General features: G+C 37.8%; 1 protein-coding gene across 1 annotated transcript in view; it reads left to right on the forward strand.

Annotated features, from left to right (window-relative positions):
• The window catches only part of LOC126469069 (39S ribosomal protein L20, mitochondrial), a 31,617-nt gene extending 31,367 nt beyond the window's left edge, over positions 1 to 250 (forward strand). The window contains exon 4 of the mRNA XM_050096602.1: positions 2 to 250. Coding sequence (XP_049952559.1) covers positions 2 to 109 — 108 coding nt within the window. The 3' untranslated portion in view covers positions 110 to 250. The remainder of the gene's footprint in view (position 1) is intronic.
• The last annotated feature ends 14,100 nt before the right edge of the window (positions 251 to 14,350 follow it).

Here is a 14,350-nt window from a genome sequence, read left to right on the forward strand (position 1 = left end):
GTCGTTGGTGAATCTGTCCTGGAAAAAGGCATCAGAGGATGGGCTGGCTGGTGTAGCAGATCTTGGATCTCCTCCTCCTGGAGTTATCACGAGGGGCATGCTCAAATAGTGTTTAATTTGTGCCTCATAGTAGCTGGCCAGTTCTTTACAACAAAGAGAACTGTTTAATCACATCTGGTGCATCACCAGACATTCTTGTTGTTTGTATTATTTCTTGTTTAACAATAAAACAGTTTAAATAAGATTTTAATTACTTTTATGTATCTTACAAATAAGTAGCCAAGTGTTATTTCTACATCACTTATACTTTGCTGTGGTGCAATCCAGATATGAACTGCGGAGGAATAGTGCCCGTCTCCATAGCCTTTTGGACAACAGTAAATGTGGCAGTTGCTCTGGTGTTTATTCACTTCATATATCCTGACCAGTGCTTTAAAAAAACAACATAAGTTTTGTTCAGTTCATCACTTCTTTAAGCTTTGAGAAGCTATGTGAAGCCCAGTATCAGAATCATAAAATGAGGTTGTACACATGTAAGAAATCAGAACACATCTAGATGATTCAGACTGTTCATGTAAACATAAGGCCAAGGTTTTGAAATCAGATTTTAAACTGAAAGGATTTCTAGGGGCACATGTGAAATCCGACCATGATTTAGATTAAAACTGAAGAAATTGTAGAAAAATAGAAAATTAAGGAGATGACTATAGAAATCGTAGGATAACACAAGAGTTATTGAATTTTATTGATGAAGATAGAAAATATAAAAATTGCACAAAACAAAGCATACAAAAGAAATACAGACATTTGAAAATATTGACAGAAAGTGCAAAATGGCTAAGAAGCAATGGCTGGAGGACAATTGCAAGGCTGTAGAAGCTTGGACAGCTAAGAGAATAATAGATGCTGCCTATAGGAAGAAGAGAAGCAGCTGTACAAATATCAGAACGTCGAAAGACAGGGAAATAGTTTGCACAGAAAGGAAAGCTGAAAGGTGGAGGAAGTGTAAAGAAGGGCTATTGCAAGGCAAAGACAATAATATAGAAAAAGATGAGGTAGATGATCAGAGGGGGAGACATGATAATCGAAGAAGTATTTGACAGCACTGAAAAACAACTTGAAGTGAGATCCCTGGTGAGGACGAGATTCCCTAAGAATTATTGAGATCATTGGTAGATTGTCATGACAAAACCATTCCACCTGGTTTGCAAAATACATGTCAGTCAAAATATTTTGATTTCAAGAAGAATGTAACAATTCCAGTTCCAAAGAAGGCAGGTTTTGAAAGGTGTGAATATTACTGAACTCAGTCTTGCAATTCAAAGTTGCACATTACGAGTATATACAGAAGAATGGAGAAGTTGATAGAAGCTGACCTTGGGTAAGATAAGTTTGATTTCTAGAGATATGTAGGAACATGAGAGGCAGTACTGACCTTAAGAGTTATCTTAGAAGATGGGGTGCAGAAATGCAAACCTTTGTTTGCAGCATTTGTAACGGGGATAAAATACAGGAAGTGAAAGGTTAGCTAAAACATACTCAGGAACCAAACTGCTGTTAAGAGTTGAAGGGCATGAAAGGGAAGCAGCAGTTGAAAAATGGAGTGAGACAGGGTTGTAGTCTATACCCATACTATTTGGTGTGCACATTGTGCAAACAATAAAGTAAATTAAGGAGAAATTAGAAAAATGGAATTTTAAGTTCAGGGAGAAGAAATACAAGTTTTAAGGTTTGTTGAGGACAGACATAATTCTGTCAGAGAAGGTGAAAAACTTGGAAGAGCACTCGGATAGTGCAGTAGATGGCTTTTGCTACTGATGATGGTACAAGTAGAGGGGACCCAAAATGCAGACTGGTAGCAGCAGTAATAACATTACTGAAAAATGATTTATTAACATCAAATATAAATTTCTGAAGGTATTGCCTGTAGTGTAGTCTTGTACAGAAGTGAAAGATGGGGGCAATCCGTAGAGGTTCGCCTACTTTTATTTCTTCGTTTGTTGTCCTCTGTGTCAATGTACTGCGTTGCTACACTGGCTGAAAAATGGGTTGTGGAAGTACAACACTGACTACTTTAAATGATGTAGCAGACAGGTGCACATTTGCGTTTCACAGTACTTTACTTTTGCTGTTCACAAACCCACAATAATGCAGAGTTATATGTGGCTAGTGCACTATTGTTTTAACTTTCCGTAAGCCTCATTCATAGTTTGCAAGCAAACATACACATACTGCTAAATAGTTTACTATTGTACATCTACGAGCAGTAAAAACCTAACCACACGGTTCTTGAAGAATAACAAGGTACATATGGAACAGACACTGTCATTGTTTTAACACACGGCCTAATTGTGTTACACTTATTTCACGAATGCATTGTTGTTGATTTAACCAATACAGGTTTCTTGTCTGAAACTCAGCTGTGGACTGACTGACTCGGGACCAAAATTCGGGCCCTAATACATCCTCACAATAATAGCTGCCAAAACTACACATTGTTCGAAGGTAAATTTACAGAAATCGTAATTAAAACTTAACTCATCAAATTCACTGAATACATCCAAAAATTGGTTCTTTTTAACAGTTTCTTCTACTGCAAGAGTTAGGCTGAACTGTATGTTTAAATCATGAAATTAACAAATATCGTTATGCAAACAATACTTTTGGGAAAACTGTTAATTACTTTGGAATTAAGGGCTGGTTTTACTAACATGTTTCCAAATAGATCCTTCAGGAATACTATTAGTTCCTCCTCCTAATGTTTATAATTAGCACAGAATTTATATTTGTTTATACGTCAACAATAGAATTTAAGTTACGAAACAATTACTGATTTCACCCTATAACAAAAGATACTAACTAGGAATAGTCAAAATAAATTAGAAAATCAATTATATACATAAAACTAAGCACAAAATTAGATCTGGTGTTATATTCTTTAAAACTGAGGGACAATTTTTTTTCTCTTTTATGACAATGTAGATTATACTCATGTATGTTAGTGGAAATTAGTTAAAAGTAAAAAAAACTAATTTAAGTAGGCAGATGGCAAAACAAGAGGGGAAATAAAAATATCCCAGCTTGCTTCATCACAGATCGAATAACTAATATGGAAACATTAAATTTATGGCACAACTTGATTACAAGAAGGGCTCAATTGACAAGACACATCCTTGAGCTATCAAGGAAATGTTGCAGTGGTAATGGAGGGCAGTATGGTGACTTATGTAGAGGGAGATTAAAGGATGGATACAGTAAACAGGTTCAGATGGATGTGGGTTGCAAGAGTTGTGCAGAGTTGATGAGCGTGACACAAGGTTGATTAGCGTAGAGAACCGCATCAAACCAGTCTTTGAACTGAAGACATTAAACACTGAGCAAAAAATCCATATCTGCAACAGAAATGGAGACCAGTAAAAAATCCATGTCTGCAACAGCAATGGAGACCATCATAAAATGGCGCTGCTATATAGGATATGACACTGCTGTAGAATTTAACACGCTCACTGCGGCTGACGCTTATAAACATTTCCGCATCAACAAGCTAGTGCGGGTAACGCTTACAAGCAGTGCGTTCACTAGCTGAGTACTCAGTTTAGTTTGTTCGGCTGTGCACTCGTGTTAGTACAAGCAACCAATGAAATATCAAGTAACGTTTTCCTGTCTACAGTTGTGTGTTTTCGTACTTAGTCGTCTGTGTTGTGCATTGTTTGCAATGGCGGCAAATCAACCAACACTGGGGCCTTCTAACCCGGAAAAGAGTAGGACGAGTGAATACTATACTGACCATGAGTTACTGAGTGTGTGTTAGAAGATAGTGATGTTGAGTTCAGAGAGGACGAACCAGAGGAGGGTGGCTGGAATTTAGAGGCTGCAAAAACATACCACAGTGATAACAGTGTGGAAGCAGAACCATAAAATATGTTTTGTGACAGTTCGGAATTGGACAACAATGATGAGGAAATCGCTGATGACAAAGAACCTGCACTCGCAGAAGTAAGCAAACCAGGTGTGACTTGGCATGAAGGACCACATGAGATGCAGTAGCATCCATTTACAAAAGCAGAATGTTTGCAGATAAATCTTGCTGGCAATAAGCCAATAGGTTTCTTTAGGCTACTGGTTACAAATGATATACTGCAGCCCGTAGTTGATGAAACGAACAGTAATGCATGCAATATATTTGCGAACGAAAATACAAAAGAGGGCTCTAGAATTAGTAACTGGAAACCTGTAAGTACAGGAGAAACACTAGTCTTCCTGGGTGTTTCATAACATATAGTTAATGTCAAATATGCCCGATTACAAGACTACTGGAAGAAAGACCCACTGATCAAAAATAGAGGAATAGCAATGAGTACGGGCAGAGACACGTACTTGCTCATCTTACGCTTACTGCATTTTGTGAAAAATCCAGTCAGGAGATCCGAAACAAGATGATCGACTATATAAAGTACACCCTATATTGAATTATTTTAACAACAGAATGTGTCAGGTGTATTATCCTGGAAGGGACCTTCAGATGAATCACTGATTTTTGTGGAGGGAACGATTGTAGTTTATACAATATATAAAGAACAAAAGGAATAAATATGGCATCAAATTGTACATGCTAAATAACCCAGACGGTTTCATAAATAAATGCACTGTGTACACGGGGATGCGTGATGATATATGGGGGGAGGGGGGGGTAGGCATGCTGAAAAGATGGTATTACATATGCTGGAAGAGAAGCTGCATGTGGGCCTTCATGTTTACATGGACAATTTTCACAACAGCTTTGCTTGAGTTAAAATCCTGTTGAATGCAAAAACACATTGCCCTGGGACACTAAGGATAAACAGGAGAAATATCATTAAAGACGTGATATGAGCAAAACTGGGGAAAAGAAACACTATTGCACGATATTTGGGCAGTGTAATGATCGGCAAATGGAAGGGTAGATGAGAGGTCTCCCATATTTCCACAGAATATCCTAATGCAATGGGATGTGTGCTGAATGCACACCAGCAAATAGTCTCGAAACCACTGCCAATTATCAAATATAATAGTTGTATGTCTGGGACTGATAGGCTGGACCAGATGTTGTCTCATTATTTATGTGAACGAAAGACTGCCTGTTGGCCAAAGAAACTATTCTTCCATGTAGCTGACATGCAAATGTTCAATTTGCATTACCTATATAATAAGAGTAAATACTCAGGGCATAAAATGACATTGTATGATTATAGAATACAAATAATAAAGGGAGTACTTCCACCAATGGATGTTGCAAAAGATGTGTGTAACAAATAGCATAAAGACAGACAAGTTGTGCAAAAGGGCGAGGCAATTGAAGGGAAGAAGCAAGCCAGGAGGAAGCGATTGACAACTTGTGCGGAACGGGGCAAGCATACAGATACACCATATGTGTGCATAATGAGTCCAAACGAACCTGGAGTCTGTTTGAACTGCTGCACAATTACACATCCATATTTTAATGAGATGTCGTATCTTCAGAGGAAGATCTGTTCATGTTTGATTTTTAAAGTGTTTGTATTTGTTTTATTTGATAGTCAAGTAAAATGTTACATTGTTTGCTCAGAACATGAGGTTTCTGTACAGTATGTGGACTTATTTGACGTTTGCTATAAAATCACCACCTCTACACTTTGCAAACTTGTTATATGGGATTGGGTTTCCATAGCACTACATTGCAGACAAGTCCTGTTTCTTTTTCTCCATTTTATAAATCTTTTGGTGTTTTCAGACTAATTCTTTCTTAATGGAGTGGATTTATTGCTTGTTTGAATTGCATTTTCTTTCCAGTTTGCAATAAAATCAATAAATCAGAGGCATTGTTAGAATTGTTTGCAATAAATGCATATGATGCTTATAAGCGTCAGACAGCAAGCAGCATTTATCACATTATTGGCATGCAGCTAAACCATACTTCTATTTATATATCTAGCACCATCTCTTGCACAGACGTTATATTCGCTGTCAATATTACGTACATGCACAACATGACATTACAGGTTTCGCAGGGGTAATATTTCAATTCTCAGCTCGTGTGCGCTTAAAAGCGCCCACCTTGAGTGTCAGAGGCCCGCACTGGTGACCGCAGCGACTGTGTTAAAAAAAGCTCGGACTTCTGTACATCCTTCTCACTGTGATTAATGGGCCTGAATTAAATATTAACTGAGTGAGTGCTTGTTTGAGCATGTGTCTTTTGTTCCGCATTTTGTTTTTTAGGTGTGCATGGCAAAAATATCATTGTTGTCTTCTACTGACTGGAATTTACATGGTACAGAAACATGCAGATTTCACTAAAGATAGAAGGAAAAAAGTAGAAAAGTAAACAAAATAAAGCAAATAAAAGTAAATGTCAAGCAATTATGATTAATTCTAACAAAAATATTTAGTTATTATACAGAAGATAGCTCTAAATGTGTGCCTAGTTTCATAGCATGTCTGTCCGTCTGTCTGTCTAAGTTAATTACTAAGGCTCCTCTGCAAGTTGCAGTTGCCATCTCTTATGTTGCTAATAATATCTAAGCTAAATTTGTTGGCCTGATTGCTGTGTCCTTGTCTGCAGAGTCCATGCAATGTTCTTTTACCTAATTGGTCAACAGCTATCCTTTGGTAATTACTTCCATTTCTTGAATATGTCAAGTAAGAATAGCTTTGTTCGTGGCTGTCTATGTTGTACATTTAGCCTTGGCACTACTCTTAAAAGAAGTTTTACTCACATTTTTCATCAACCAAGAGGCACAAATTTATTTATGAATCTGGTTTACGAGACAGAAATACCTCACAGCTTCTGTTCTTGTAAATTGTGTTTTTTGAGGGTTTGGAGGGGTGGGTGGGGGTGGAACTAATTTTTGTTATCATAAATGTTGCAAAGTATATCTTGATGCAATGAGGCCCACATCTATCATGATAACAGTAAACTATGTACAATGTGACAGCATTTGTTAATTTGCAAACTGTCAGTGCACTTTGTGCAGAAAGTTTTTAAAAGTTCAGCACCATTAGCACATCATACATAGTTTACTCGTACAATAATGCCTGTGGTACCTCGTTGCATTTGGATACATTGTTGCATTCTGATTCCAATAACAGCTGATCATAACTTTAAGTCTTTAAAATTTTTAATGTCCATAATGTAATTAAGTATGTTTATATTTCAAAATAACTGTGACAGCTAGTTAAGAGTGTATGATATGACTAGCAACAGGGCCTTCAATTCTTTGATGTTTATGTTGATAAGAATTTAAACTGGTAGTCATGTGCTGCATATTCTTTAATGTGAAAGGTCTGTGATTTTTGTGTGGTGATTAATATCAGATTTTGGAGATGAAATGTTGTACATCACTTACTTTTCCTAACTTCATTCAGTATTGCCATATGGCATCATATTCTGCGGTAACTTGTCATTAAGGAACAATTGTATATTGTTTCAGAACCACTACAAATTTTGAATCTTGCTATTTAAAATAAAATCAAGATGGCAGCACTGTATCTATTACTAAAGTTGCCAACTCCAGGGATTTTGGCAAACACGTCACATGGGGATGGTTGTTAGCCCTTTCCAGAAAATACATACCTGTTCTGGTGGATGGATTGGTAATTTGTATCTCATCACTGACCCATTTGTTTTGACAGTTCTCAGATACAACTGTTACTGGCTTTTCTGGATCTGGACTATGATTCGAAACTGTGTTTAGTTGTGTGTTGCTGTTAAAGATGGTCCTGGCTTTGTACATCAGTATTAAGTTGAGCTCACTTTACTTCTGCTCATAACATTCACTCTCTGTGCTATTCTTGGCCATCGACTCTATGGACTTAGTCTTGTCATTTTTCAACAAAAAACTCGTATTCCCAAATACATTAAAGTGTTTGACAGTATTGCACTCTCAAGTTCTATTGCATGCTTTCTTCAAAGTGGAGGGCCTTTCTATATTGCTACCTCCAGCAGAATAAGTTTGTTCAGGTTTCAGTGGTATCTCCTAAACTCATGCTGGGAGTTGAAATAGCTCCTAAGTATATTGTGAGTATCTCCAGCAAGGAGAAGTGGTGGTGGTGGAGGGGGGGGGGGGGGGGGGCTCCAGAACTAGGTCTTAAGCACTAGACTTCTGAGGTGCTCATAACAGGGCCAGTAGATGCAGCACACTATTATTACAAGTGAAACGTGGACCAATACAGCAATAGCTTGTAGTCAAGTGCTAAGGACAATTTCACTCTTTCGTCAATGAGATTATTTTTCCAGTAAAGTACATAACCATTTAGCAAATTGAGAGACATGTGGGTTGCCTGAGGACAGTTTATTTTATTTTATTTTTTTGTATAATTCAATAAGTATCACGAAAAAAAATACTTGCATATTGATTTGAGTCCCATCAGTCTAATAACAACTGAACCACAGAAGTGAACGTAATCTGTAAAGTGTTGTTTGGACAACACAGGGAAGAACCAACTTCGTTTTTTTGAAAATATATAAATATTAAATATTCCTAGTGTAGTAACAAACTGTGAAAAGGAATAAAAGTCAGTTGGGACTTATGTCAATGAAAAATAGTGCTGAATAGACCTGCATAGTGACAACAATGAACACCTAAATAAAAACTGAAATACTTAATTAGAAAGCCATGCAGTGGCACGTGAACGAGGTTTGTGAGGCAAATTAGCTGTGGATGTAGGAATGCAGTTACAAAGGATCTATAAGAAATGATTGTTGATATGAATGCTGGAGACTGGCATCCATTGTTGACAGTATAAAAGTCAAGAGGAAAAGCCTAATATTCACCAATGACAGCAAACTGGCTGCCGCATTACAACAATTATACAAAGGAGCTAATTAAATATGTATTACTACTGATTCTCATACTCACTGGATGTAGAATGAGCTGTATGGTTCAAATGGCTCTGAGCACTATGGGACTCAACTTCTGAGGTCATTAGTCCCCTATAACTTAGAACTAGTTAAACCTAGCTAACCTAAGGCCATCACACACATCCACGCCTGAGGCAGGATTCGAACCTGTGACCATAGTGGTCTCACGATTCCAGACTGCAGCGCCTAGAACCGCATGGCCACTTCGACCCAGCAATGAGCTGTATGTAGAGAGCTTCACATAGATAGCATTTCTGTTTGAAGAAAACCGATAATTTAACTGCAGATTTTTCCCCAATCTGTTAATCCGAAAATCTTTCTAGGTAAAGAATGTGATATCTGACATCTTTCACAAACCATAGTGTCAGTGAACAGTGAGTTTGTTACTTCACACCACAAAAGCAATAGGAAGTATGTCTCAGTGTTGTTAAAGTAAAACATTCAATTCAAGATTTTATTAAAAGCGTCTAAAGGCTTATTTTCTACAGGACTTTTATTTCCCACATTTAATTTCTGCATTTAACAGAAATGTTAATTTGCCTTTGTTTGTAAGGTGTATCCACTGATGTTAATTCCAGAATTAATGAAATGTAATTGATATTCATTATTGAAAGACTTTACTCAAAATTTCAAGAAAATAAAGTTAAGGACAGTACCAGATTCTATACACATAGACAAATCTTTCTGTTTGAAAAGGGCCTTCCTCCTGCAATAATGCTCTTTCAATGGTGATCATATTCACATGCTTTGTATTTAACCTGTCCTCATTACTGAAAGTCAGGTTCCAACCATGTTTTTTGATACATTTTGAACAAAGTTAGTCAGTCAGGTGTTGCAGCTCTTGAATACATAGGAGGATTACAGAAACACACATTCAATCTTTTACTTCGGGAAGTGTTCATTGTTTTTAATTTTGGAAAGGATTACACTGGACCAATGGCTATTAATAGGAACAAAATGCAAGACATTCGACTCTTACTTAATTATATAATGCATGGATATAGGTATTTCTATGATTTGATGAAATGGCGTGTACGTAATTCTGCTGCTGCTGCTGCTGATGATGATGATGATGTGAGTTACAACACTGTGGTAATGTATGAGTAGAAAAAGAAACAATTTAAGACACAGTAAAACTAACTTGACCATACGTATCTATTACTTCCTCAAGAGAAGGACCTTATTTTAAGATTTTGCACTTATTTTTTCAGAGAGATGGCAAAACTTCACTGCTTTAATGGTAAAATATTCTTTTCATTCTGTGCCTTAAAGCTGTTACACTCCATGTACTCACCTGCAGTAGATTTTCCTTTGTTCATCGAAACTTAAAATTTTGGAATAAGGTCCAATAAAAACTGATTGTATCAATTGTTTTTTAATTATTTTTTAAATAAAACTGAAATTAAAATTAGTTTATGTGCCACTAAATAATCTGCTTGGCAGAAGTTAAAACATGTATGTTCATTGTGTAAAACTATTACAAAAATGTAAGTACACTGAATGCGAAAACTTGCTAACTAGGGACACGTATTTCCAATGTACTGTGTTCAGCGACAATATCAATAGTCAACCTTTCAAATTCAAACACAGTCTCGAAGTATATGATTGGTTATAAACAAGGAAACATTACCCATTTCCAGCTAGTGAACTCTTATTGGCTGGCAGCTTGTTAAGTCACCCAATACCCAGTGCAGCCACACCACACCAACACGTGTAAAATGAACTCGCCTAACGGATGTGTAGGGGGGGGGGAGGGGGGGGGGGGAGTGACCCTTCAGTGACTTGAGTGGAGGTGGGGGTGAAAGCATTTTGTGAAGTGCTGAAAATATACTTTAAGTGGAGATGATGTGCTATAACAGAGATGTCACATGGAAATAGAAAAAATATTTTGCAATAGCACATTTTAAAGAGTTTTGTTGCAACAACTAGGTACACTACAGTTGTGTATACTTTGCACTGCACACTCCACACACTGTAGATTGTAAAGATTGGCACCAGTCATAGAGGACATAAGTGACAATGTAGCACCTGAGCTTCGTTTCAGATTTACGTTTTACGGTCTACAGAAATTCACCAACCTGACTTCGAATAAACTTGTAATGTCAACCGGGGAAGTAAACCCAATTTTTCACGTCTCTCTCTCTCTCTCATGAGAATGAATGATGGTGAACATATGAAGTGTGGCTTGTAAGAAAGGCATTAAACAATAACAGCAATGGTGATAAAATATGTCATTAAGCAGATCACTGCATTTGTGCTTATGGTTTAATTCAACACATTTATCAATTTTTGCTTTTTTCTGGGTGAGCAAAAAGGATGATCTCTCAAGAGCGTATGTTCTGAATGTACAATTTGTGGTCATAGCATGATGGGAAACAGCTTGATTACCTTGTACCTGAATACCAATTTCAATTTTTTGATGAGTTTTTACTAGCTATTACACACCTGTGATTTTTTAAGATCTGATGAAATTCATTAGCACAAATTAATGTACAGGGTGTACATAAAGTCCGGGAACGTTTTCAATTATTTATGCACAAGAACCAAACATTGTACAGATATCATACATATGTCATTTTGAAGAGAAACCCTGAAAGTTTTTTTTTCTCATCCGTGTATAACGCCACAGCATAGTTTGGTAACTTGCTGACAGTCAGCGGTAGTTGCAAACATGGTGAGTTCAGGTGCGGAGCGAGCTTTCTGTGTGTTGGAGTTTGACAAAAACAAATGTGCTACAACTGTTCAATGGGTGTTTAGAACTAAGTTTGGTAAGAAGCCACCAACAAGGAAGGCCGTTTACCGCCTCTACCTCGTGATGTAGCAGAGCTCTGGGAGAGAATACGGGAAGCAAATGCCACAGTCGACAGTGCCGTGCTGGGACGGGTAGAATTCGATTACTTGGTTGACGTCTGCCGGGTCACTCATGGTTCACATATCTAATGTTTGTAAGAAAAAGTTTCAGAGTTTCTCTTCAAAATGCAATATGTATGACAGCTGTACAATGTTTAGTTCTGGTGCAATAAATAATTGAGTGCTCCCGGACTTTATGTACACCCTGTATAAACAGTGTACTATACACTTAATTCCCTTCAAATGGACAGATTTTATACAAAGTATTGGAGCAGATTACGATTTGTAATCATATATGCCAATTACATGTGTTTTTGCTCATATTATGTGGGTTTTTAACATTTTCCTCCATTCTGCATTTTCCTCAATTTTGCGTTTTTTAAGTCTGAGCCATACAAAAATGTAAAATAGTGCTTTCACTGTAGCTGTTTTTACGAGTTCAGTTGCAAATGACATACTATAGACAGGTGGCTGCATTTTGTTGAGGATTTTCTTCGCTTCACGCTATATGGTACAAGACTTGTTATTTTCAATCCTTGGATTTTCTTCTCTTCATTCTCTTATGTCATTCTCAGCATCAAGTCTGGATGCTAATCTGTCCTGTTAATGCACCATAGCACCTGCTTGTTATTTAACTTTTACATCCCAAAATCATTGCTTGTAAATCACCTCAGAGGGTTTGAGATAAAAGGACTTCAAATCATATAAAGTGTGCTTTAAGTCATACAGATAACACCAACATACTGAAAATGAACACAAATATAGCTGTTTTTGAGAGCATGCTGTCAACAGCTTTTATTATATTTGCACACCTCCATGATACCTTCTGGGTCGCATTCCTTCAGCAGTTGTGCTTCATTTATGTTCTGTTATATCACAGAATGTCACAACACCTTTACTCAAAATAAAGTTAAGAGACCAAATCAACTTTCATTGGGTATTCTCCACGTTACTTATATTTCATTAAGATTGTTACTTGCCAAGCTGATGCTGTCTCACCAATATGAGAGCCATTTCTTATTTGCTCAACGGATTTGTGTCCATCAAAGCCTCTCGCTCTTTGCTTAAATGGAATAGTAACACTTCTATCAAACCATCCTTCTTCATATGTTATTGCTAGAAAAAACATTTTAGTATTACATCTGATCACCACATGAAAGGAAATCTTGATCAGGAGTACAGCCTTCTCAGCCTCTTTTATATGTTTGAGTGATGTTACTCCCTCCTTATAGTACATCCTTTCCACTGGGAGTGTTTTTCTTTTTTATATAGGAAATTCATGGATCATGTTGTTTTGAAGAGTGACTAAGGAACCTATACTGTCCACCCACAAAGAGCCCCAGTTTCCTAGGTAAGTCGTCTACAACTGAGATCCAGCAAGTTCCCCAAAGGTTACCCATGAGCAACAGTTCATCTCAACAGCTACCCACGCCATCAGCGTGTAGCCCACCGTGAGGCTGAAGGCTTATTATTGTAATATGTACCAGGTTTGGAATTCAGGTTGTTAAGCTAAGATCCCCATTCCTTGTGACAAATAATGTTCCATCATCATACTCAGTGATGGCTGCTGAAGCATGCTCCAAGATTACAGAAATGGACAAATGGCTGTGCTTCAGACCTGAACTTGGGACCCTATGATTGTCAAATCCATATGCAGACATTACTGATTGGGTCCCTGAGCAGAGTATAGGTGACAATCAGGCAAGCAGTACAGATAAGGAAGTAGTCAGGAAAGGTGTGGGACATTGGCTTGGCCAATTATGCGCTTGCAGAAGAGTTGAGAGCCCCATAGAAGTCAAAGGTCCTATATATATCTTTCCATATTATTGTACTAAACAATGGCTACACCAGGATGGAATGTAACAATATTATGATAAGAATGGTTGCTACTCACGTTATAGCAGAGTCACTGTGGCAGGGTTTGTAGGTGTATGAATCTGACCACTGGTGGAGTCCCTCTGCCACCTAATCCTTGCAGTTCAAAACAACAGTGGTGGAGACTTTGTCAGCAGGTAGGATTATAAAGCTGGGATCAGTTTATAGGTGGTGGATTGTAGTTCTGCAGATGTATGGTTAGTTTATGTGTTGAGAGGTTTGAGGGATGATGGTGAGGCAAAGTTCAAGGTTAAGAAATTCTGGAATGTTTACGGGGGTGGTTGGGGGGGGGGGGGGGCAGTGGGGTTGGATCACGGTTGGATGGAGGAGTGAAATGAGTCAGGCAGGGTTGATTGGCAGGATTAGTGATGGTGAAAAAGTTTTTCCAGTGTAGGGACCGGGAGAAGGAGAGAAGATCTTTAACAAATCTTGCATGATTGAATTTGGGAATGGGGTAAAAGGGGAGACTTTTGGAAAGAGCTGATCCTTCTTCTCATCTCTTCCACAATGATATTCCACTGTCCACTGAACCTACACAATAGCCTCGTCCATTCCTACACAAGCCCTGCTCCCAACACCTTGCCTTTTGTCTCATATCCGTAACAGACCTAAGTACAAGACCTGTCCCATACATCCTCCCACCGTCACCTTCTCCAGTCAGGTAACAAGCATTACTTATCCCATCGAAGGCAGGGCTACCTGTGAAACCAGTCATGTGATCTATAAGCTAAGCTGCAACCACTGTTTTGC

Source organism: Schistocerca serialis, chromosome 1 (genome assembly GCF_023864345.2).
Source record: "Schistocerca serialis cubense isolate TAMUIC-IGC-003099 chromosome 1, iqSchSeri2.2, whole genome shotgun sequence".
Lineage (NCBI taxonomy): Eukaryota > Metazoa > Arthropoda > Insecta > Orthoptera > Acrididae > Schistocerca > Schistocerca serialis.